Raw genomic sequence first — 25,918 nt, forward strand, 5'->3', positions numbered from 1 at the left:
GTGCGGTGTAGACTCCGTCGGTTTCGACATTGCAAACTATCGGTTTACGTATATATTTATGTACTTTTTTACGTGGTAGTTGTCTGTGGATCTGTTCGATGGATATTTTATCTCTTTGGTCCCCATAACTTTGCCGATTTAATGAAGAAATACGCAAAGAAGCAGTCCACAAAAACTTGTGACCACGTTGAACCTCAAATCCACTGAAATGTGTGACTGAGTGATACGTTCGATATCCAGCGAGGCGTCTGAGAAATAGAAGCCATGCAATGGTAATTACTCACAGAAATACCACAAGGTGTTTCATATTTCATGGAAATGTAACTTATTGAAAATGTAATCCAAGGAAAAAAATCACCAATTAATTAGATAGGTTTGATCGTTTCATCATAAATGTGACACAAAAAAACAATCGTACAGCAGGAGTGCCAGTGCTTCCTCCACACGGCAACACACAGTGGGGATGAGGCCCTCGGGCTGCTGTGACCGGTCTTCCTTAAACGCCAATTTGAACTAGAACTTGTACTCCTCCCAACCTGTGCCTGACGCGGCCCCCATCCCCGCAAAAGGAGAGCAATTAAAGAAAGAATCTGCGGGAGGAGCGAGTCCCTCGGTCCACTCAAAACATCCCCGCATATAATCACAGAGTTCAGATTCCGGAACCTCGGAACCTGTAATATGTACCTCACATGACTAAACTGGACCCTGTGTATTTCTGCTTGTAGCTATATTTATTGTTATTATTATTATTGTTATTATTATTATATTTTTCTTATTATTTTTACTGACAATTGTGATTTGTTTTTTTATTTCCCTCTATGAGAGCTCCATGTTTTCTTCGAAAATGTTCTGTTCAGGTTTATTTCCATGGCCTGCTTGTGTCTCTGTGTTTGTCAGGACCCGACCTCCCTCTTTAGTACAGTCAGTGGGATACACAGGACTACATGCCAGAGAGGGAGAGAGAGACATAAGAATAACACAAAGCATGGTGCATTTTTGTCCAGAAGATCGTTTCCCGATTATATTCCACTTTATTTCTAGGTTTTTTTTTTGTTGGTCTCTTTCTTTGTCCTGCTTTTCCTCATATGGGGAAAGCATCTACCGCTCTCTCTCCCTCCTCCCTCCCTCTCTCTGTTTAAACACATTACAGTCAACTCATTTGGGAGGATTCTATTGGTCTAGCTGCATCCTGTTGCCAGGCAACCCATTTCCCCTGTCTCAAAGCATTGCAGTAATTGTAGAGGGTGGAGGGGTTGCGGGGGCAGATAGGGGTGAAGGAAATTAAAGGGGAGGGGGGATAAAGGTGTGATATTGGCTGCAGTGAGTTGTAACATGGACTATATTTTATTACTGATTTTATTACTGATTTTCATCACAATCACCAAACTGACTTCCTTAATGCTGAATCAATATTTACAATGTACTTAGTTTACATGTAACTCATTGAACTTGTGGTTATTGTATTTTGTGCTCCATCACTGCCTCTCAGGTTTAACGTATCCAAAAAAAAGAGAGAGAGCGACCTGTTGACTTGACCTGTGACGTAGAGTCTTTACCAGCATGACTCATCGCACCATTCATTTGTTTTCTAAGCGTAAAAAACGAAACAAAAATAGTTGTATCTGACTGGGAAGATCCTGTCGTTTGCCCTATCTACTGCATGCTGCCCTTTTACACATACACACACACACACACACACACACACACACACACACCCACACACACACACACACACACACACACACACCCATCCATCCATCTATCCTCCACAAGCCATGACATGCATCTCCAAGGTGCCACCATTAAAAATAAATACGCTTCTGAGTGCATAAGTGCAATGTCACACACAGACCTACAGTGGAGAGCAGACCTTGTGTAGCTCTTTTGTAATTACTCCGTAATTACTCGGACAGTCAAATCCAGAGAATGTAGGACACACAGAAACACACACACACACACACACACACACACACTGCTTCTAGCATCTGGTGGAGTTTTCTCCAAAGATGGCTGTCTGTGTGTAGGTTCCCCCTCTCATAACCAGGCCCCAGGGAAATTAGAATAGCAAAATGGCTGCAAGCCAGGGAAGGTACTGCTTACTACACGTCATTCATTGGTGTTAAAAATGGTTTTGGATTAATAGCACCATAATATTAAGTGAGGTATCACAGCTTTGGTAGAGATATGGACAGATGGATTTTACTACACCGTATAAGTGTAGAATACAAAAAAAAAAGATATTGAGAATTCTCTCAACGTTTGACTTGCTAAATATTCATATATTCATGGCCTGGAAACATGTCCTTATCCTCATTCTTACGAGGGATGGAGCACCTCTTTCATACCAAACTACCACCCGGGGACACGCAATATGGATTACACACACATACAGTATTTACATGTACTTGTTAACACAAATAGCTAATCAGCCAATCACATGGCAGCAACTCATTGCATTTAGGCATGTAGACATGGTGACGATGACTTGCTGAAGTTCAAACCGAGTATCAGAATGTGGAAGAAATGGGATTTAAGTGACTTTGAACGTTGCATGGTTGTTGGTGCCAGACGGGCTGGTCTGAGTATTTCAGAAACTGCTGACCTACTGGGATTTTCAGGACAGAACCATCCCGAGGGTTTACAGAGAATTGTCCGAAAGAGAAAATACCAGTGAGCGGCAATTGTGTGGACAAAATGCCTTGTTGATGTCAGAGGTCAGAGGAGAATGGGCAGACTGGTTCGAGACAATAGAAAGGCAACAGTAAATCAAATGTCCACTTGTTACAACCAAGGTATGCAGAATACCATCTCTGAACGCCCAACATGTCGAACCTTAAATCAGATGGGCTACAGCAGCAGAAGACCACACCGGGTGCCACTCCTGTCAGCTAAGAACAGGAAACTGAGGCTACAGTTCTCACAGGCTCACCAAAAATGGCCAATAGACGATTGGAAAAACGTTGCCTGGTCTGATGAGTCTCGATTTCAGCCACGACATTCAGATGGTAGGGCCAGAATTTGGCGTAAACAACATGAAAGCATAGATCCATCCTGCCTTGTATCAACAGTTCAGGCTGGTGGTGGTGGTGTAATGGTGTGGGGGATATTTTCTTGGCACACTTTGGTCCCCTTAGTACCAATTGAGCATCGTTTAAACACCACCAAACACAGTATTGTTACTGACCATGTCCATCCCTTTATGAGCACAGTGTACCCATCTTCTGATGGCTACTTCCAGCAGGATAATGCACCATGTCACAAAGCTCAAATCATCTTAAACTGGTTTCTTGAACATGACAACGAGTTCACTGTACTCCAATGGCCTCCACAGTCACCAGATCTCAATCCAATACAGCCCCTTTGGGATGTGGTGGAACGGGAGATTCGCATCATGGATGTGCAGCCGACAAATCTACAGCAACTGCGTGACGCTATCATGTCTATATGGACCAAAATCTGTGAGGAATGTTTTCAACACCTTGTTGAATCTATGCCACGAAGAATTAAGGCAGTTCTGAAGGCAAAAGGGGGTCCAACCTGTACCTAATAAAGTGGCCGGTGATACACATGATATACACTGTACGTGTGTGTGTGTGTGTGTGTGTGTGTGTGTGTGTGTGTGTGTGTGTGTGTGTGTGTGTGTGTGTGTGTGTGTGTGTGTGTGTGTGTGTGTGTGTGTGTGTGTGTGTGTGCGCATGTATACACACTATATATATATATTTCTGTCCAGTGTGACATTCAAGTGCACGTACACTTCATCTTTAAATGTCACGCTCTTATTGAGGATGACTTTCTTGCAAGGCTGATGTTGTCAAATGAGCAGATGTGCGTGCGTGCGTGCGTGCGTGCGTGCGTGCGTGCGTGCGTGCGTGCGTGTGGCGGGCGTGTGTGTGTGTGGGGAGGGGGATTCAAGTTGACTGTGCAGGATCAAAGTACAGATTGATGCAGAGTGAGATTTTGGTTCGATACGAACACTCAGCAGCGTGATTAGTGTCAAGCCTGGTTTATCCTTCTGCAAAGATACACATAAATGTCAATGCAGAGCTTTGCAGCGAAGGGGTTTATGGGTAATTGTCAGCTGCAGAGAACCTGACAAGCACACCTCCCAAATCTCAGGTGCAGTACGTGTCAAGCAAGCTGAGTCGTTAAATTGTCCAACTTCCTGTTGGGAGGCGTGTTCAAAATGGAAAAGAATGGGAAAAAAAGTGCCTTGCGGATGAGGTTTGAAAACTGATTTCTATTCGCATATCCATATCTTTTGGTTCTAAAGTTTGGCGGGGAAAAAACTAATTTCCTCTGTTTTCTGTAAATTGTGGTTCACGAAATGAGACACTGCCCCCAGTGGATACATTAACGTTTTACACATAATCTGTATAATAATAATAATGATAATAATAATAAAGCAAATCACCACGCCAGTGTCTCCAAACAACATCCGTGCATGTTCGCTTGTGTGCAGACGGAGAAGCAGAATCCAGCCTTAACTATAAACACCAAATTGTGACTGAATTGTATTGATAGTCTGTCCAACTATAACAATGCAATGGAATAGTTCCGCATTTTGGAATAACTTAATGCAGCTATTTGTGTGTAGGCAGTTGATATTGTTTGACCTTTGAACTAAATAGCTATATAGTTATTGTGGGAGTTGACCTAGTATGCTGACCTGTAAAAACTATTTTCCCACCCTAAAATACATGCATATTAGGTTTGCACTCCTGCCGATGCCCATGAGCAAGGTATGTTAAGTTTGCAAGTACTTCTCCCTCCTGTCTCCCTAAAGTCTAAGAGGGCCAACCAAGTAGGGTAATAGAGGTTTTTGGGGGTTCCAATAAAAATAGTGACATCAGCATAACTGACAGTTTAGGCTTGGCAATCCATGTTCCCAAAAATGGATTAGACCCGAAATTGTGTGTGTGTGTGTGTGTGTGTGTGTGTGTGTGTGTGCGTGTGTGCGTGTGTGCGTGTGCGCGCGTCCAGGTATGTGAACACGCTGCTCAAGCTGCTTCCTCAGGTGTTGGCTCTTCAGGATCAACTGAGGGAAGCCGTGCAGAGTGGAGACATGGAGACCTGTCACGGCATCTGCCGCATCACCGTCACACTGGGAGAGAACCACTCCAAGTGGGTGCACACACACACACACACACACACACACACACACACACACACACACACACACCCTTATTAAGAATTGGAGGAGTAAACATCATCTTATGCGCACTGCCTTATCCTACTTTCCCTCCTTCCTATCACTTTTCCCCCATGATCTCTAGGACTCTGTTAGAGCAGGTGGACCACTGGCAAAGCTTCCTGTCTCTCGTCAACATGATCATGTTCTGTACAGGAATCCCAGGTCATTACCCAGTGAACGAGACCACTAGCTCCCTGACGCTCACCTTCTGGTACACGCTGCAGGTATGATGTCATAGCACATTATCAGCATAATATTGATTTTGTGATAGTTAAATGGTGTCTTTTAGGGCTGCAGTACAATAAGTAATGCAGTTTTATGAACTTCATAGACTGGTGAAGCTGTTCCAATCAAGGTTTACATTTACATTTACATTTAGTCATTTAGCAGACGCTTTTATCCAAAGCGACTTACAAGGGAGAATAACATTCAAGCTACATTGCGACAGAGATTAGTGTAACAACAACATTAGTGTAACAATAAATACTGCAAGGTGGTGCTAAGTAATTGTAGGTTAGGACAGGAGGTACTCACTGAAGAGCTGGGTCTTCAAGTGCTTCTTAAAGACAGAGAGGGAGATCCATGCTCTGGTCATTTTTGGCAGCTCGTTCCACCAACGTGGAACTACAAATGAGAAAAGCCTGGATTGCCGTGGCTGTATGGCCGGCAGAGCCAGGCGACGCTCATTTGACAAGCGCAGCATCCGGGGGGCAACATGCACTCTTACAAGAGCATTTAAGTAGGATTACCTATCATTTTTCTCAAATATTTTTTGTTGGTAAATATCTGAGAGCACTGATAGCCAACCCCAAAATAGCTAGCTATTTGTCAAACCATACATCAAATAACTAAACTCATTCATTGTTCACACTATTGATGCACACCAATCAGCATAACATTAAAACCTTCACTAATAACCACTAATATTGTGTAGCTCCCTCTCATGCCACCAAATCAGCTCTGACCTGTCGAGGCATTGACTCCACAAGACCTCTGAAGGTGTCCTGTGGTATCTGGCAGCAAGACGTTAGCAGCAGATCCTTTAAGTCCTGTAAGATGATTCGGGGCCCCCATGGTTCTGGGTTGTTGTTCCAGCACATCCCACAGATGCTTGATCAGATTGGCCCTTTTATCCTGGCTGTCCACATGATGTAGAGGAAAACGTGATTCTTCAGACCAGCCCACTGTAGCAGTTCTGCCTGACAAATTCCACCCAAGTGTTGTTTTCAGGGCCCTCTGACACAGAGTCACAGACGATGGAGGAGAAAACACAACAGTTTCATTGTAGTGAGCGGGCTAGGTGAAACAAGCCTGGAACAGATGTAAAACATGTCATGACAAGGGCCCCCCTCCGCCCCCGTAAGTACCCACATGTTTTGGTGCAAATCTTACACTTCATTGAAGTGTCGGTTTGGGTGAGTAAGCGTGTGTGTGTGTGTGTGTGTGTGTGTGTGTGTGTGTGTGTGTGTGTGTGTGTGTGTGTGTGTGTGTGTGTGTGTGTGTGTGTGTGTGTGTGTGTGTGTGTGTGTGTGTGTGTGTGTGTTGCTCACACGCTCATTGTCGGTGCTTTTGGCGGTGGACAGGGGTCAGCATAGGCATGGGCATGGGGGCTGCGGCTATCCAGCCCCATGCGCAGCAAGCTGTGATGCGCTGTGAATCTTCGACTTTCTATCATTGACAGCATTAACTTTTTCAGAAATTTGTGCTACAGTAGCTTCACTCCCCATGCACATCAATGAGCCCATGGGCGCCCATGACGCTGTTGCCGGTTCACCAGTTGTCCTTCTTTGGACCATTTTGGTAGGTACTAGCCAGTGCATACCTGGAACATCCCATGAGACCTGCCATTTTGGAATTGCTCTGACCTAGTGGTCTAGCAATCAAGATTTGGCAGTTGTCAAAGTCACTCCTGATGCTTGTTCTTTTTCCCTGCTTCCAACACATCAGCTTCAAGAACTGACTGTTCACTGGCTGCCTAATACATCCCACCCCCTGACAAGTGCTATTGTAACGAGATGAGCAATGTTATTCACTTCACCTGTCAGTGGTTTTAATGTTGTGGCCGATCAGTGTATATCACAATATTGTAGGGCTGCCCCCTGAAAGTCGACGAGTTGAATCATCAGTCGGAAACCTTTTGAGAAGGAAAATGACATTTTTCCATATTTGTGACCCACTGCATACTTTAGGGTCATTTGGCGGCTTTCAAGATTTTTTCTTCCCCCACATCATTTGAAAGAGGAGAATCAGAGCTTCCAAACAAGGTGTCACTTGTGCAAATCAAGCAAATATTTCTAAAGCTATGACTTGTTAATGACAAGGGTGTGGCAAAATGTGTTTCTGAGATAATCACCTCCAAAGTTTTACCCACACCAGGTTCATTCAGCCAGCTCCCAGAATACAAATGGGGTTGAGCGACAAACAAAGCCTCATGGCTAATTAACATAATGCTGAATGGGCCAATCAAGAACAGCTCAAAAACACACAACTAATTTTGTTTTTAAAAAAGCTTTTATTAAACAGTAAAAATATACATGTTTTATAAAAGTGGATTTATTCTAGAGTTAAAAAGTACAGACAACACAACAAAATGTAGAGTTTATCAATATTATGAGTCTGAAATCTGAAAATTTGTCACCAACCTCAACGGACTTCATCAGGTCATCGACTTCTTCCGTTGTAACAACAACGGACGTATCGTTGGTCTACTCCAGTGGTTCTTGAAAATATTCCGTTTCATCATCACATTAAGTTTGAAATCCACTGTTTGAAATGTTCTCCAAGTCTGGAGTAATATCCGATTCAGCAGCGCTGTCGTTCTACGCATCGCTGTCGGAGAACTGACTATTGTCGCGGAAAATGAGTCCAGTATGCACTGCTAACACTGACTTGAATCTATCGCACTGGTCAGATTAAGGTCCGAAATATGATTCAGAGCTTCCGCCACCCACGCAGAACAACGCCGATCGATCCTTTCCTTTAAAGCAACCGTCCAGATGAAGATCATTCCTCCATATTCCATGTGATGTGAAGTCACAATGTGAAACCGTTTTGATGAGTTCAACCTTTAAATTGTACTACTTTTACACACACACACACGGAGACATTATTGTGTCGGGGGCGTATACCAACATATACCAACGAAGAAGTAATGCTGACGTCACTTCCGTAGAGATGAGGATCCTTCGGTTTTACTTGTCTGTAAAACTTTAATCTCCATGTTGTGATGGATGACAAGAAGCAGGTCTGGACTTCGTTTTCTGTGATGATAGTCAGTTCTCCGACGGCGATGCTGAATCTGATTCCAGCGTTATCCCGGACATGGAGAACATTTCAAACAGCGGATTTCAACCAAAGCATGTATATTCTTACTGTTAAATAAAAGCTTTTTTAAAAACAGAAGATGTTGTGTGTCGATGACGCTGTTCAACATTCCCTCAAAGCACAATAACAATGCAGAGATTGCCTCATTCAGCAGGGTGTCAAGTCCCCATTCAACAGGCTGTCAAGGGGCCATGTGACAATTAGCCATGCATAAAATCCCATGTTAAAGAGTCAAACAAAAATGTTTAGCTTGTAACCCATCATTATTCATTCTGTTAGAAAAATATCGTAGTGTTGTTACGAACTATATTGATGAACTACACCTATATAATATTTATTTATCCCCGAGCCGCACTTCCTGCTGTACAGACAACCAAACACCTCACTGCAAGGCAATCTGCCACGCCTCCACTCATCCCTTCTTCTGTCTGTCTGTCTGTCTGTCTGTCTGTCTGTCTGTCTGCAGGATGAGATCATGACGTTTGAGCCGGAGCGGCAGACGGTCTACCTGCAGGTCTACCGGCCGGTGTACTTCCAGCTGGTGGATGTCTTGCTGCATAAAGCCCAGTTCCCCACAGACCAGGAGTATGCCACCTGGTCCTCGGACGAGAAGGAGCAGTTCAGGATCTACAGGTGTGAAGACCACGATCTGATTATTTCTGTTCAATATTTGGCCAATATCCTAAAATATGTTACAATATGATTGGTAGCCTACACAGCACACGATACAGTAGCCTACAATTGATATGCAATCCAGTTTAAAGTGGTCATCCATACTATTATTTAGTAAGAAACAACTGAAACGGACAAAGAGAAAGACTAAGCTACAGAGGCAGCCAGAGAGAAAGATAGAGAGAGACAGGCATTCAAAAAGAGAAAGATTGTAGGAGAGACAGGCAGACAGAAAGAGACAGAAAGAGAAACACGCAGACAAAGACACAGGCAGAGAGAAAGATGTAAAGAGAGAAACAGATAGATGAAGAGAAAGATGTAGAGAGAGCCAGGCAGGGAAAGATTGAAATAGAGGTAGGCTGAGAAAAAGAAAGACAGAGAGACGGACAGAGAGAAAGACGGAGAGTGTGGGAAGGCGTTTCCCTCTGTTTATGTTTGTGTATATGCTGCACACTGGCCTGTATATGTACGTTGTGTTTTCATGAAGGGTCTGAGTGTTTTTCGTTAACATACTCACCGGGCTGAGCCAGAAGGTGGTGACTGTTTTTTTTAGTTTATGTTTTTAAAGTTATTTATGAATTTGTTTATTCCCCTTCAGAGTCGACATCTCGGACACGCTAATGTATGTGTATGAGATGCTGGGGGCGGAGCTTCTCAGCAACCTGTATGACAAACTGGGAAGACTGCTGACTAACACCGAGCAGCCCACGTCCTGGCAGGTACACACACACACACACACACACACACACACACACACACACACACACACACACACACACACACACACACACACACACACACACACACACGCACACACACACACACACACACACACACACACCATTAGATGTAACAAAACAGAAGTTATTCTTATCGTGTAGAGTGCAACCAGTGTAGTGTCTCATCAGCAGATTTGAGAATTCTTCATTATTTTCTTCATTACTTTGTGTTGAGGAGTCTTTTGTTGGCTTGCGTCATATTAATAATCAATAATAATTTATTAATAATAATTATAGCAATTGTTTTAACCAAACCTCCACGCTGGCCCCCGGTGAGACCCAGACCCCTATAAAAAAAAAAACACAGAGGAACACAAATCTGGCAAAATCTAGTTTACCTTCAAGAAAGGTTTTTTCCACTTGTTTGGTTGCTCCTGGCGTTTTTAGAAATGCGCAAGATGGCGGCTTTTGCTGTGGTGGGACACATATATAATTAATGTGGCACGTAGTGCTTCCATACAATCACTGATACATAAAATAAAGCATCAAGGTTGCAAGATTTAAATAAGAAAATCCCTCCGGATAGTACACTGTGAACTTTCCTGGCATTTGTTTCATGTATAAGGAGCTTAAAAATCACTCAGTCACCATCGTAACGTGTTAAACAGGAAATCAGGAGTGTTCTTGTATGTTGGTTTCTGGTTGAGGTATTGTTAAATTTCTATGAGTACAAGTACACAAGCCCAGTATGTGATGGGAGGCTGGTGATCTGTATCTGTGTCACCAGACCCTGCTCTCTGCTTCCTCTCTCTCCAGCACACAGAAGCTCTCCTGTACGGCTTCCAGTCCATCGCTGAGACGATAAACGTCAACTACTCGGACGTGATTCCGGGCCTGATCGGACTCATTCCCAGGATTAACATCAACAACGTCCAGCTCGCCGACACCGTCATGTTCACTATTGGTGAGAGACTCTTCCTAGAGTCCAGGTTTTGGGAAAATAAAGATTAAATTGTTATTGACTGGAACAAAATAGGTGTAGATCAAACACTCGTCTTGTGTCGAGCAATCACTCATTTCCTAATTTATAATAATAAAAAAAGAAATGCAGCCTAAACTTTAGGGAACGCAACATTTAGATCAAAGGACCTTCATAATGCAAATTATTTATACTGTATGTATATACTGTGTGTGTGTGTGTGTGTGTGTGTGTGTGTGTGTGTGTGTATATGTATGTATATATATATATATATATATATATATATATATATATATATATATACATACACACACACACACACACACACACACACACACACACACACCAAGTGAAGTGAAGTGAATAACATTGAGCATCTCATTTCAATGGCACCTGTCAAGGGGTGGGATATATTTGGCAGCAAGTGAACAGTCATATCATCTTTTAGCAGATGCTCTTGTCCAAAACTACTTACAATTTTTCATACACCGATGGAGCAATCATCAGGAGCAATTGGGGGTTAATGGTCTTGTCAAGGACACTTCAGCGCACTAGCAGCCGAGGATCAAACCGGCAACCTTGCGAGGAACCACAGTTGAGCCATTGTCAACCATCTTGTTCGGTCTGGTTGCCCCGTTGTCATCCACTATTGTATATAAAAAAGAGAAAAATGTTGTATACATCTGTTAAATTATACAATATACAAAATAGAGAAAATGTTTAATAAAATCTTAAAAGGTGATCGAGCAGATAGATGGTCAGGGGTAGTGAAGATTGAATGCTGACTCCTTCACCCTCCCTCCAGGCGCGCTAGCAGAGTGGCTGGCGGACCACCCCGTCATGCTCAGCAGTGTCCTGCCGCTGGTGCTGCAGGCTCTAGGAAATCCGGACCTTTCTGTCTCCTCCGTCTCCACCTTGAAGAAGATCTGCAGGGAGTGCAAGTACGACCTGCCGCCCTATGCCACCAACATTGTTGCCGTCTCCCAGGTACCTGGATGCTTAAATTATTCCATCTATTAGACAAACAACTTTTTTGTCTTTTTTTAATCTGATGTTATATTTGATTCTTAAAACAATTCTTCTTATCTTTTTTCATCAGCTGATGCTTAAAATAACAGTTTGAAGTCACTTGAGTCATGATGTTTTTGGAATGAACAGCTAAATTTGGATAGTTTTGATGCTCTGGCTTCTGTTTCCTGTCTATTTTCAGGAGGTTCTCATCAAGCAGATCCACAAGGTCAGTGCGTGTCCTTTGTCTCAGCATGTCATGTGGTGTCTTGAAAACTTTACAAATTGCATCGCAGGTTTGGAGAAATACCACTGCAAAGTTAATAATAATAATAATCTTTATTTGTATAGCACCTTTCAAACACAACATGCAAATCAAAGTGCTTTACAATAAATTACCCTTTATTTAACCAGGACTGTAAATTAAAACATTGACATCTAAAGGAATTAGTCTCTAATTCTTTAATTTTGACTTTAAAAGGTAAAAGGAGGAAAGGCTTTCAAGGTGCAATGCTTACCTGAGGGTCTCTGCCACATGGCCGCATTGCGGTTTGGAAAGTGTGGTTTCAAAAGAATGAATCTTTGAAATGCAAGAGGATGAATATGTCGTATGTATAATGGTTGAAATCTAAGTTTTGAGTAACACCAACTGTTGACACTATGGGCGTAAAAGCTTAGCAAATGGAAAGACAGCTTGAACATATAACTTTGTTATTATACATCTCCTAAAGTCAGGGGTGGAAAAATATTTATGTGGTTTACACATTGGGATATTTATTTCATCTCAATCTCACTTTTAGAGAAACAGAGTTGGGGTCATGTAAATCTTCTGTGCCCAAAAAGCCATTGTTCGTTGATACGGCCATTTTAGCTGGGGTCCTTTGCTGTTCACAGCAGTGGGAGGGTTCAGGGGACAAAGGCCAGAGATGGCTGTGTCTGCTGTCTTGGCCACTTCCAACTATTAAATTGGCTTGATCTTCCAAGATCATTGTCTTACTGTGGGTGTCAGAGGGAGGGGAGCATATTCTCTCAAAGTCCAGACGGCCTCTCATTCCAAATGTTAAAAGAATAAAATACTTCTTACTAAAACACACAACATTTAACACTGATGGGGATTGGCATGACACCATCTTGGTTTGGGGGTGGGTTAGTCAAGCCAGCAGCATAAAACTGTAATAAAAAAAATGCAAACTAGCAAAATGCATTTGATAAGAATAATTTAATATTATGCTCAATTTCAGTTTTGGCTTATCAATTTAGACAAAACATTTAAGGGTGACGATCATTCCTCAGTGAATGATTTTCAACCATTATTTCTGAATTAATTAATGATTAATCTCCAATTATGAGCTTGAACTACTCCAAGCAATTCTCAAGTAATTCTCAAAATAATAATTCCTCAGGGACCCTTTTAATTGATGCACTCTCATCCTCAGCAGAGGATTTCTCTTGAATTATTGGCCTTGAATTCACTTAATTCTTAAGTAATCTCATCAATAATTCTCTTTCTAATTAAGTGAGATCAATAGATAATTGGTTGAGTTCAGTGCCCTTTCTCAACAAATTCCTCCGACTTACTCCCGGACCCAAGCATTTTTGGGTGTTGATGCCAACAGAAAGACAGAGTGTGAGCTGAAAGTGCACGTTTTTCTTCTTCTCCTGTCCGTTAGACGAGCCAGTGCATGTGGCTGATGCAAGCGCTGGGATTCTTGCTGTCTGCGCTGCCAGTGGAGGAGATCTTGAGGAACCTGCATTCCCTCATTACACCCTACATCCAGCAACTGGAGAAGCTGGCAGACGAAACGGTGTGTGTCGCCATGGCAACGCTCATTAACCATACCAAAACATGCACACGTATACAACGGTATCACAGACGTGCACACATACCTGCAGCCACATGATTACATATATTACACACATATATTCATTATTGCACACACACACACACACACACACACACACACACACACACACACACACACACGAACATGAACCTTTTCAACAAACGCACACATTCATTCCTCACAGATACAGACACACACACACACACACACACACACATGAACATGCACCTTTTTTAACAAACGCACACATTTATCCCTCACAGATACAGATAGGCACACGCACACACACGCGCGCAACCACACCCAAAATGACACACATTCAAACATTACATAAATAAATAGGCATAGGTAAACACACATACAACTGCATTTACACAAACACACTCACACATCAATCAGTATGTTTAAAACACAGACACACATCAATACACTCTCACACGTACACACACAAAAGCATCAACATGGTTTCAGAACACACACACACATACGCACACACACACAACGTGCACTCAGCATGCATGTTTGGATTACGGCCATGAGAGCAGGCTGTGTGGCTGTGTGAATCCACTACAGTGGAACATTTCTCTGCAGGACCAGATTGGAGTTGACCCTGCGCTACAGGATAGTGACTCACAGGACAGAAACACACACACACACACATACACACACACACACACACACACACCTTCCTCCCACACAGCCACAAAAAGCAGAGTAAAATAAATCTTAAGGAAAGTAAAATACTGTGCATATACTGTATATGTGATCCACCGCATACATCACATTCATTTGGCAGCTTTTTCAACTTTCAAACTGTGATTCTGAGACAATCACCTTGAAAGTTTCGCCGAGACTTGGCTTCATTCACCTAGCTCCCAGAATGAAAATGGGGTAGCCAAAGCCACATGGCTAATTAACATACTGCGGAATGGGCCAATCACTGCTTTGTTCTTGTGTTTTGACGGAGCATTGAATGTATCCTGATTTGAAAAAAGCTTTTATTTAACAGTTAGAATATACATGTTTGATAAAATTTCAATTTGGAATTTATTTTCCGGTGGTTCTTGAAAATATTCAGTTTCCTCTTCACATTCAGTTTGAAATCCGCTGTTTGAAATGTTCTCCAAGTCCAGAGTAATATTCAGATATTGCAGATTCAGCGTCACTGTTGGAGAACTGACTATCATCGCGGAAAATTAAGTCCAGTGCGCGCTGCTTAAACTGACTTGGATCTCTCGCACTGGTCAGATTAAGGTCCGCGATATGATTTAGATCTTCGTCCACCCGCTTCTCGTAAACAATAACAACAAAGGGAAATTAAAGTTTTGACAGACAATTGAATCTGGACCTGTCTTGTTTACGGAAGTGACGGTGACGTCAGTGACACGCCCCCTCCACAACGATGTCTCTGTGTGTCTATAAAACATGTAAGATTTAAAGGTTGAACTCTATCAAAACAGTTTCACCTTGTGACTTCACATCACATGGAATATGTATGAATGATCTTCATCTGGACGGTCGCTTTAAAGGAAACGATTGATCGGCATTGTTCAGCGCTATTTAGCGTCTCGGTAAGTGAATTGCGTTTCCCTATGTAATCTAACGGGAATATTTAACTCCACGGGTTAACATTTTTCTATTATTTATAAATCAAACTCGGTTTTGAAAATATGCTGAGAGATTAAAAAAAAACACAAAGGAACACGAATCTGGAAAAATTGTATTTTCCTTCAAGAAAGGTTTTTTCAACTTATTTGGCTGGTCCTAGACACAGAGTAGAGTAGACACATGCTCTCTCACACAGGCACATACATACACACACCAACCACCCCTGTTATAATGTCAGGTCTAATGAAGACCTTTCGTGTCTGGTGCTGGAGCTGACGTTATCTACAAATACAGCGCTTGATATTTTGTGTCTGGAACAATCAGGACTAAACTTAAATGATGCTTTTCATCTCTCATTTCAATACACATTCAAAGGGCTTTATTAACATAGGAAACATAGGTTTAGGTTGCCAAAGCAAGTGGAAAATGAAAAGTGAAGAATATAACTATAGATAAACTATATATCAAAACCAAAGTATTGACAGAAATGTGTAAATATTGGACTAGGTAATCCACTGTTGTACATACTATATACTGAATATAAATATATATACTGTTCATGTAAAATAAAATGAAATCCAGGCTTGCAACAGATCACAAAATTCACAGTTTGGATCACATCACTGTTTTGAGTCACAGATTGGATCATTTTCCGATCAGATCGGATCATTTTTTGCATTATTTTTCATCACAAAGGGAAAGAAAAGTTAGGTGTACACAGCACTGGCTTCCCACAGAGAGGTGATTTTACCTTCGCAAATGCCTGCTGGCACTTTTCCGTCCATTGGACCGGATCTGAAACAACCTTTCGAATTAATTCAGACAAACCAAAAATTGGTTACAAACATCCTGTAGTAACCTGCCAGAAGCGAACCAACTATAGCAGTGTAATGGGACTACACTAGTCGCTTCTAGACTCCTTTATCCCCCATGTCCAGCATGGCCTTCAATTTTGCCTGCACGACTTTAAGTTTATGTTGTAGCATGTGATATGGCAGGGAGCATCCTTTCACCCCCAGGGTCGTCTCCACGTGGTGGTGTAGTGTGGCAGGGCGGAGAGGACATCAGAAAACTGGCCTTTTAATGCTGCTGTCCGTTCTCTGGCCCGGCGAAAGATGGTTACTCGAAAGGGCTAGGGTGGGACCTGTCGTTTTTTAGGAAGTCATTTGAGTCGCGCTGCCCGCCCCTGTCTGACCGCACAACCTCATAATCGACTTCCCCAACCCTTCGTTTGACCACGATGGGCCCTTGCCACTTGGCGAGTAATCTAGAGCTGGATGTAGGGAGCAACACTCTTCTCTCCCGTTTCAAATTTCCTGAGCCGAGCCCCTTTGTCATATACAGTAACTGGCGCTGATGTTCCAGAGCCTGGACAAATTTTTTGCTTTGTGTATCTTTGCTCGCAGGTCCATAACATACTGAACTTCCTTCTTACTGGTGCTAGCCCCTTCCTCTCAGTTTTCCTTAATATGGGGTCTCCTGCCAAAGAGGAGTTCAAAGGGAGAAAATCCCATGGAGGCCCGGGGAACCTCCCACACAGTGAACAACAGAGGGTCCAACCAGTTATCCCCATTACGGCTATTGTCGTGCACAAACTTAGGATCCATTACTAAGCATCTTATTGAACCGCTCCACCAGCCTGTTGTGCTGGGGGTGGTTCAAGCTGGTCTGAATTGAGTGGCCGCCCAACAGCTTGTAAAGTTCCCAAAGTGTATGTGACATAAAGGAAGTGCCCTTATCGGCCAGGGTTTTCTTCAGAATCCCAACTTTAGAGATGACCTAAAAGGGTGCCTGTGCCACACATTTAGCCATAATGCTGTGCAACGGAACCACCTTGGGATACCAGGTTGCATAGTCCACAAGGACCAGCCCAAAACGATACGGTGCGGTTGGTGTAACTGGGAAGATTGACTTATTTGCACTCAGGACATGTGGCGCACCATTTATGCACATCTGCCCAAATGCCCAGCCAATCGAAGCGGGCCATTATTCGCTGCAGTATATTATCGTGTCAGAGGTGACCAGCCATCGGGTAATGGTGAGCCGCCTGGAAAATAATTCCCAGCTTTTCGGCACCAATAACTGGGTTATTTCCTCTCCTGTCTGAGAGACATGGCTCACTCGATATAACCTGTCCCTAATCACTGCAAAATACGGGTGAGTGAGCGCAGCCATTGGGCGTGTCAATACGTCATCGATTTTAACTCCCCCCTCAAAGGCCCCCACCTAGGATATAGTCCTGTGACTGCTCCAGAGGAAAATCATTGGTGGAGGAGACCACTGGGGGTCCCTCCGCTCTCAACCAGGCAGTAAGCACTAACGGCCCCTCACCGTCACCGCGCGCCACGCAACACTCACATTTCCCAACTGACCATGACCGCACTCCCCCAGCGTCCCTCAATAAAGTGTCAAACCCTGGCCAATCCGTACCCAAAACCAGGGAGTGTGACAGGCGGGAACTTACTGCAGCCTTCACCTCGTGCTTTTTTCCCTGGTAACGAGCCCTGGTTCAAGCCGCACTGCCAGATACATGTGAATATCCCCATGCACACACCGAAATTTCAACCCGTTATGCATCTACCAAACCCCCGGATTGAACCAGGCGTTGCTGGATCATTGTCCGCCCGGGGGACCAGTGACCCGAACCACCTGTCTGAACTCCATCATGGGGCAGTCCCACCCAACACGGTTGGGTTGTCCATAACACCAGCACCCCTGCCCAGGCGTTCAAGCAACTGTCTGTGGGCAAGGGCAGTCTGTTGGTGCCATTGGTGGAAGGAGCCTGGTCGACCGTGCTGCTCCGGGGAACCCAGGTCCTCTGGGAGATGGCCTTTTTTTTTTTACATTATTTTGTATGAGATATGGGAACCCTGTTTCGGAAGTCTGTTGTTTTATTAATTTCAGGTATAGGAACCCTGGGTCAGAGTCTGTATTTTTTAGGTATAGTAACCCTGTGTCTCAGTCTGTTTTAAGCATTTCTTTTCATTTTTGTTCTCTGCATGGTGGGGGGGGGGTAGGCTTCGGCCAGCAATTCTTCCTGCCTCAGTTTGGTGTTGGGGGTATGTGGTGGACGGGGTGGCTTGAGCTGCTGATGCTCGGCCTGATGCTCGTTGGTTGGGCTACCGAGCATCAGGTTTAAAAACCCCGTCCACACACTCAGTCAGGATGGGAGCCCTGTGTCATGACATGTTCCTTCTGCTCCTGGCTAATTCCACCTAGCCTCATCTCGACAATAAACTGGTGTTAACAACCCCCCGTCGTCTGTGGCTCTGTGCCGGAGGGCCCTGAACACGCCACTTGGGTGGCATGTGGTGGCGAATCTGCCACACACATTAAGAAATGCATTGTTGATTTGGCAAAACTTAAAAGTTTCATTTTCAGACATTAAATAACTCATTTTATTATTTTAATAATAACAGTTGATCGCTTTGAGTGTTACAGAGTTGTTGAATAAACATTGGTGTAGGCTATAGGCCTAACCCGAAACATAGCAACGAAAGAATTTCAAACATCTGTCTCCGCTCCACTCGACTGTGGTGCAGAAAGGACACAGCGCAGACATGGTGCCACAATGATCAAATGAAGAAAAAGCAAATCCATATCTGATGGGAAAATAAATAGGCCTATCTGGGAAAATAACCTTACATTGAGATACATTTTGTGGTGAATTAAGCCATGTAGCGTACTGTATATATAACATACCTTGTGCGTTTTTTTTAGCCGATAGGTCCACATCAGAATCTTAAAGAAAACTCACTCAAAGGACTAATCTGTAAATGCCTCCAACACGCCAACTAGCAAAAAACTGTCTTGTTAAGATCCGTAGTTGACGATTTCAACTCGGCTCATCATCTGACCTCGGAGGAGGATTGAATGCAGGCATGCCGGTCAAGCAGAGAGCGGGGAACCAGGAGGTGAGGAAGGGGAGCCACGCCTATGGCAACATACACACACAGAAAGAGACAGGGAGAGACATAGAGGGGAACACTGGGACACAGAGGAGGGGGAAAACACAAGAAATCACTCTTATCTATCTCTCGACATCTCGCCCGTCCTTGCTGACTTTTCCTCTCCTGTGGTTGTTTTTCCTGAAGCTTTCAGAGGTGAGGTCATTACATCAGACTCGGGAATCAGGTGTTGAGATGTAATGAACAGCGCCACCTAGTGAAAGACGAGTGTCGGGAAAGATTCCCTTTTATCACAATTTGGAAGCGACCCCCACCTCATTCTCAACAGGGACAACAGGGTGTCGGCAAGTCCTCTACAAAGTCTTAGATTCAATTTTCAACTATTAGGCCTTGAACACATTGAATAGTAGCGATAACCATTAAGGAGCAAAAAAATAAATTAACAGTTTATTCGTTCCACGTCCGTTTTAACCACGTGCTGTATGACGTCCGAAAGCTACGCACTGAAACAGAGATGTGAGATGGTTGCCTTAGACTAGAATTCAAAAGTAGATTTGAGTTTTATTTTCCTCTTCCCCTTCGCTGCAGCCGAACCCTTCCAACAAGCTGGCCATCATCCACATCCTGGGCCTGCTGTCCAACCTGTTCACCACGTTGGACATCAGCAAGCAGGACGAGGAGTCGGTGGAGGGCTCGGCGCCCCCCGTGAAGACCACCCCGCCACCGCCCGGACCAAACCCTGTAAGTCACCGTGATGTTGAATTAATTTAAGTATGGTACAATGTTTGTTTACACTACTTTGCTTTTGGCCACAGTTGAGTTTTGTGCAAATTCTTACAAAGTGTGTGTGTGTGTGTGTGTGTGTGTGTGTGTGTGTGTGTGTGTGTGTGTGTGTGTGTGTGTGTGTGTGTGTGTGTGTGTGTGTGTGTGTGTGTGTGTGTGTGGGGGTGTGTGTGTGCGTGTGTGCGTGTGCGTGTGCGTGCGTGCGTGTCAGGTGGTGGTGGTCCTGCAGCAGGTGTTTGCTCTCATACAGACTGTTCTGAGCAAGTGGCTCAACGACTCGCAGGTTGTGGAGGTGAGTCATCATATACTGTACAAACACCCACGTTTATAACTAATTTAATTTCACTTTAAATGTTATACTTCAATGTGGGAAATTCTGCCTCTACTAATAGAGTGGCCATTGAGGTCCAAAATGTCCTGTATCTCCCTTTTTGTTATACCTCCCTTCTAAACTGGCACTTTATTCAATGAATGTATTTTCATTATGAAATTGCTCCTCTATATGCGGTTCCATTGTTGGTGGCGGGGTCCACCTTTCCCAGCAAGAATGCATTGATTGCCACTTTAAAGGGGACCCATTATGCTCCTTTTTACGCAATTAATATAGGTCTCTGAGTTCCCCAAGACAGGTTTTTGAAGTTTTTTGCTGAAAATGCCACTCTGCATTTTCATTTTCATGCATTCGAGCCATTTTTACATACCCCGAGACCACCTTATTCCAAAATGGGCTGGTTTTTTTTGGGAGGAGCCACCCTACCGAGGCCCGAGTTCTGTGAGCCAATGGAGTTCCAGGGTTCGTTGTATTTACTCCATAACTTTCACTGATTTCACCTTATCAGTACACTAAAATCTGTTTCAGAACAAATGTTCCTGAATTATCATATTAGATCCTAAGTCCTAATTCAAAACTTTGTTCCAACTTTGGTTCCCGTGCTCCAAGCTTGTGGGAGACAGGGACTATCACCAGGACTCTCAGACACGGGAAATATTGTTTCATGTAAACGTCGGAAAATGAAATACATCTACAATAAAAACACACAATTTGTATTGATTTTGTTTGTAGAAACGCACAGTGGATCGCACGCTGCAGCCTACAGACTATGTGCCACATAGTTTTCTTTTTTATTGAAAGAAACACACAGCAGAATTATTTTTTAAATATCATTCTCACCGTCTGCAGTTTCTTCACGGACAGTTGGTATAAATTCCGCTTTCTTTTAAAATATTTGTTGAGTTACTCAGATGAGCTGCGGTTACTGTGACAAAGGAGTTGGCTGCAAAGCTGAACGGCTTGTTTCAGGACATGTTTTCTGAAACAGACAGCTCACAAAAAACAGACTGGGGTGTTTTATTTCACAGTTTGTGTGTTAGTCGGCCCATCAGAGACCCACACGTAGGTGCACAAGCACTGATAAAAGGAGTTTTGCATAATAGGTCCCCTTGAATATGTGTAGTTACTGTTGTGTTATTGTCAACACGTTTGAAAGGAGGAGATATCAACAAACTGTCCACAGTTTGTTTACATGCTGTTTCACATCACTCATCCAGTTAATTTGCTGCTTTGTGTCCTCAGGCCGTGTGCGCCATCTTTGAGAAGTCGGTGAAGACACTCCTCCATGACTTTGCTCCCATGGTGTCTCAGTTGAGTGAGATGTTGGGGCAGATGTACAGCACCATCCCACAGGCCTCAGCGCTGGATCTCACACGACAGGTACACACACATACTGCCTCAGACAGAAATTTCAGAATTATTACATTATCCACACCTGATCACAATTATTTGAACTAATGGTGATCATATTGTAAAATTGTTCAAATCCGTATTTGTGTGTTCCCATCCAAATTTTGTTTGGATTTTGAACATTTTGGCTGAAATGGAACAGTTAGGTTGGGACAAATTAGCTGTCTATCCAAATTTGTGTGTTCCAATATTCAGTTTGATGTCAGTTATAACACAAATATGGCATGAATATTAAAAAAAATTAAAAATAAGGCAACGACAACTAAATTGTTAATCACAATTACTTGTATGGCAATTCATCGGCATCTGAAATGACATGATCCTGACTGCCCTCATAGTGCTCTCATATTGTCATTGTTGTGTAGATTAAAGAGAGAGAGGTGTATTCGTCACATACATATACATACTTTCATACATATATGAAAGTATACTATACTGCTATATACTTTCAATTAATAATGTTGATTATTCAAATGATCAAAAATATATTTCAGATGGTGCACATCTTTGCCAGTGAGACAGACCACTTTCCTCCCATCAAGGCTCTGTTTGAGCTGGTTACCTCGGTAACGCTCTCCATCTTCCAGCAAGGTAGGGGGTCCAGCAGGGAGGGCCCGTCTGCTGCTTTACCAAATGTGTCCGTTTGAGCTGTTTGTAGATCCATGACGGCGGTTGTTGGTTGTTGATGTCTTTTCCTCGTTCACTTCTGATCCAAGAGGCATTGTAGTCCTGGTTAAGCAAATGAAAGGGGTGGAATGGGAGAGCAAAGTCAATTTTCTTTTACCTGTATTATATAAGGAAAAACTCCAGCCTAGACTACTGCGGCATATTGGTGATGTGAAACGCATGCTAGTTTAGTGCAGCGTTTTACATCTTAATAAAAGCTTGCAACAGCACCAATAATGAGTATTATTAATTTGGGGGGTCTGTAAAATGAATTCTGGGTAATGTAGGAAAATAAGGGTTTGTGGAAACTCTTATAAGTTTTTCAATATGCGTTATTTTTATTCTTGGATTTTCAAGGTTATATCCGAAATCAGTGGTGGAAATGTCCAGATCCAGAAAGTACCACAATGTCTTTGCTCCAGCCGTGCACTGATCAGCTTGTTCCACTCATCAGATCAACCTCTGGCGTGATGCTAATCAGGAAATCCACATGGTTGAATCAAGATCCCAGAGTGGAATTTTACTTTCTGAACCCAGATTTTCCAGCTCTGATTGGAATAAATGCCTCAAAAATATTCAGCTTTTCTTACTGAGAATTTTTTTTGTTAATGTCACTTAAAAAAACGTTTGAAAAACCTTTAAAAGGACTCTGGAATGAAAAAAAAAAAAAAAAAAAGTGACCTTGGAATTAATTGTACATCGGTGCTAAACGTTTAATGACAGTTTAAGAGTATTCTAGGCAGGAATTCTCCTTCCTTTTGAGTATGTGGAATTATTTTGAGTATTTCCCCTTGAGATTGCTTTTTTCTGGAACACAAAGCGCTTGTCATAGTTCTGCCCGGGGGCCACTTTTAGGAAGTGACAAAGGATCACAGGCCAAACAACATTGTTTTCAGAGTCAACCTTTCAACATTTACTGTTGTTACTCATTAATATGATTGAAGACTTAAGCTAAACCAAGGAAAATGTGCTATGATCTGTTAGCACTACACAAAAAACAACTTTTCTTTGTTCCTTAATAAGAAAAGTTCTTAAGGATTCTTACGTTCCTTAAAATTGTGTAATTGCATTTTAAGATACAATGTTTGAACAGAGTAATCTACTCTAGACGGCTTATTAAAAGCTAAATTAATAGCATAAGAACTGATTAAGATCTTTCATTTGTAATAAGACAAATTGTGACTGAAATTATTGGGAATTATCAAAGGCATCCTCACGATCTAGAGGCAAAGGGGAAATTAGGAAATCCTTCCAGGGGCCACTCAGAAGTCTTCATACGATCTACAAGCGGCCCCCGGGCCAGACATTGGGTCGTATGGTCACATAGCATGTTCGCCCACACGATGCAGAGTTCACGATCAAAGCCATTGCACACTGAGTCCGAAACCAAAATGCAATTCCAGGCAGCAAAAAGTTTGTATATATAGTATTGAGATGTATATATATATATATATATGTATATATATGTATATATATATATATATATATATATATATATATATATATATATATATATATATATATATATATATATATATATATATATATATATATATTGCTATGTTCTTTTTGATATGATATGAGATGGAGTCACCAGGTTACATCCTCAGACTTTAACACTGTTTTCTTGCAGTTTGGCTTGCGCTGTGGTAGCAATACATTTTCTGCTCATCACAGAGATGAGATACACTCAGGTGTTAACCTACAGACTTCAAGAAAATTTGGTCAATTTTATGTCAGCTTTAAGAGAAAAGTCACTGCATGTCAGTGGGCAATGTAAAATGAGAGAATTATGTTGAAGAGTTCCTTTAAAGATGGCTCATAGCGGCGATGGTCAACCTGTTTTAACCACGGGCCACATGTGAGGTCCGCAAAGCTAGTGTCCCAAAATGGTACAAAAGTTTCATATTTAATTAACCTATTTGACCAATATGATTAAAAAAAACTAAGTGAAGATATTGTTGAAATGAATTCATAACAAAACATATTTTTATAAAAATACTTATTTTCATTATATATATTTTTTTTTTTCCAGGAGCCTCCGGTGTGCAGCTGGTGGCTCTTTGTTAAACCTAAAGCAGCGGATTTCAGGCTCGGTGTGCAAGGCGTGACATCTGAATGATGAGAAGCGTCCACGTTGTGTCTGCGTGTCCTCGTTTCGTTGTCCCGTCTCCCCCGTCTCCCACTCCCTCCCCCCGCTTGGACTGGTTGAGTAATGGCTGCCTGTCATCCTGTCACCTCTCTCTTAATTCTGTGTTTTCTGAGCAGGTTCCCTCTGAGCCAAACGCTAGGACTTTGTTTCTGTGGACCTTTCAGTCGGCTGTAGTAGCGTTTCTGCTCTACAGGCCTCTGAATCAGCCACGTGCAGTGTTTGACCTTGAGGGGGAGGGAGGGAAGGGCGGGTCGGGGTGTAAGTGGACGAGTGTTGCAGGTAAACAAGGGAGTTAAGTAGGATTCTTGTTTGGAGTCTGGGAACAGCTTAAGCTGGACGCACACTACAGGAGTTTTAACTTGTCTCTTATCGGCTTACCCCAGACAAAATGACAGTTTTCCATTTTCTGACTCATCCGAATTATTCCGACATGATTTGTTTTCAATTTCTCGTAGTCTGTGTCCAGCGTAAGGAAGTGTGTGATCTCCAAGCGCATTTCATACCTTCATACTCTGCTGTGGGTTCACATTTTGTGGGAAGAGACTGGAGGGGTGACCGGGTCCTAACCTTCCTCCACGGTGTCCTCCTCTTCCTCCTCTTCCCCCCCGAAGCTCAAACTTAGATCAGCAGCGCTGGGGGTTCAGTGCAGGGTGGTGGTTTTTTTTGGTCTGAGTCGGTGCCACTTATATCTCCAAACCGTCACAGTAACAGAGGTGCCTCCTGGGTTCCCACTCCAAACCCACTTTCAGTTGTTTCTTTTTGTTTTTGTTTTTAGGTTGGTTATTTTTCTCTCGTTATTTCTCTTTTTTTTTTTATCTTGTTTTCCTCCAAACGGACCCATGTCTTCGTCTTCTGCTCGTCCTTTCTGTTCGTTCTGTTTTTTTCCGAGACTCTGCAAAGCTTCATATGCCCCTTCTCCCCGCTCCCCCCCTTGTTCTCCCCTTTGTTCCTTACTCACGTGTGAATTATTTCCAAGAAATATTTTGAGTTAACTTTTATTTCCACATGACTGTTGAATCTGTTCAGTTGCTGTTTGTATATTATTCTTCTTCTCTTATGATTTCTTAAGTTTCATCTTTATTATTTTTTAGGACCCAGGGATCATCCTGATATTGTTGATTCATTTATGCAACTCCAAGCTCAGGTGTGTTTTTGGTTTCTTATTTCATTCACTTTGGGTTTCTCTCTCTCTCTCTCTCTCTCTCTCTCTCTCTTACTCTCTCTAATCTCTTTCCAGCCTTTCTTCTAGTCTCTCTTTCTTTCTCTCTCTTTCTCTCTCTCTCTTTATCTCTATCTTTACCCCCCCCCCTCTCCACTTGCTGT

General features: G+C 42.8%; 1 protein-coding gene across 1 annotated transcript in view; it reads left to right on the forward strand.

Moving 5' to 3' along the window:
• LOC307241320 (importin-13-like) overlaps positions 1-25,918 on the forward strand; it is a 52,776-nt gene that overhangs the window by 19,451 nt on the left and 7,407 nt on the right. The window contains exons 6-18 of the mRNA XM_080015357.1: positions 4,981-5,121; positions 5,274-5,415; positions 8,982-9,148; positions 9,786-9,906; positions 10,723-10,870; positions 11,691-11,872; positions 12,096-12,122; positions 13,564-13,698; positions 19,842-19,994; positions 20,248-20,328; positions 21,610-21,747; positions 22,272-22,368; positions 25,687-25,739. Of these exons, the coding sequence (XP_079871483.1) occupies positions 4,981-5,121; positions 5,274-5,415; positions 8,982-9,148; positions 9,786-9,906; positions 10,723-10,870; positions 11,691-11,872; positions 12,096-12,122; positions 13,564-13,698; positions 19,842-19,994; positions 20,248-20,328; positions 21,610-21,747; positions 22,272-22,368; positions 25,687-25,739 (1,585 nt within the window). The remainder of the gene's footprint in view (positions 1-4,980; positions 5,122-5,273; positions 5,416-8,981; positions 9,149-9,785; positions 9,907-10,722; positions 10,871-11,690; positions 11,873-12,095; positions 12,123-13,563; positions 13,699-19,841; positions 19,995-20,247; positions 20,329-21,609; positions 21,748-22,271; positions 22,369-25,686; positions 25,740-25,918) is intronic.

The sequence above is a fragment of the Zeus faber genome (genome assembly GCF_960531495.2).
Source record: "Zeus faber genome assembly, chromosome: 1".
NCBI lineage: Eukaryota > Metazoa > Chordata > Actinopteri > Zeiformes > Zeidae > Zeus > Zeus faber.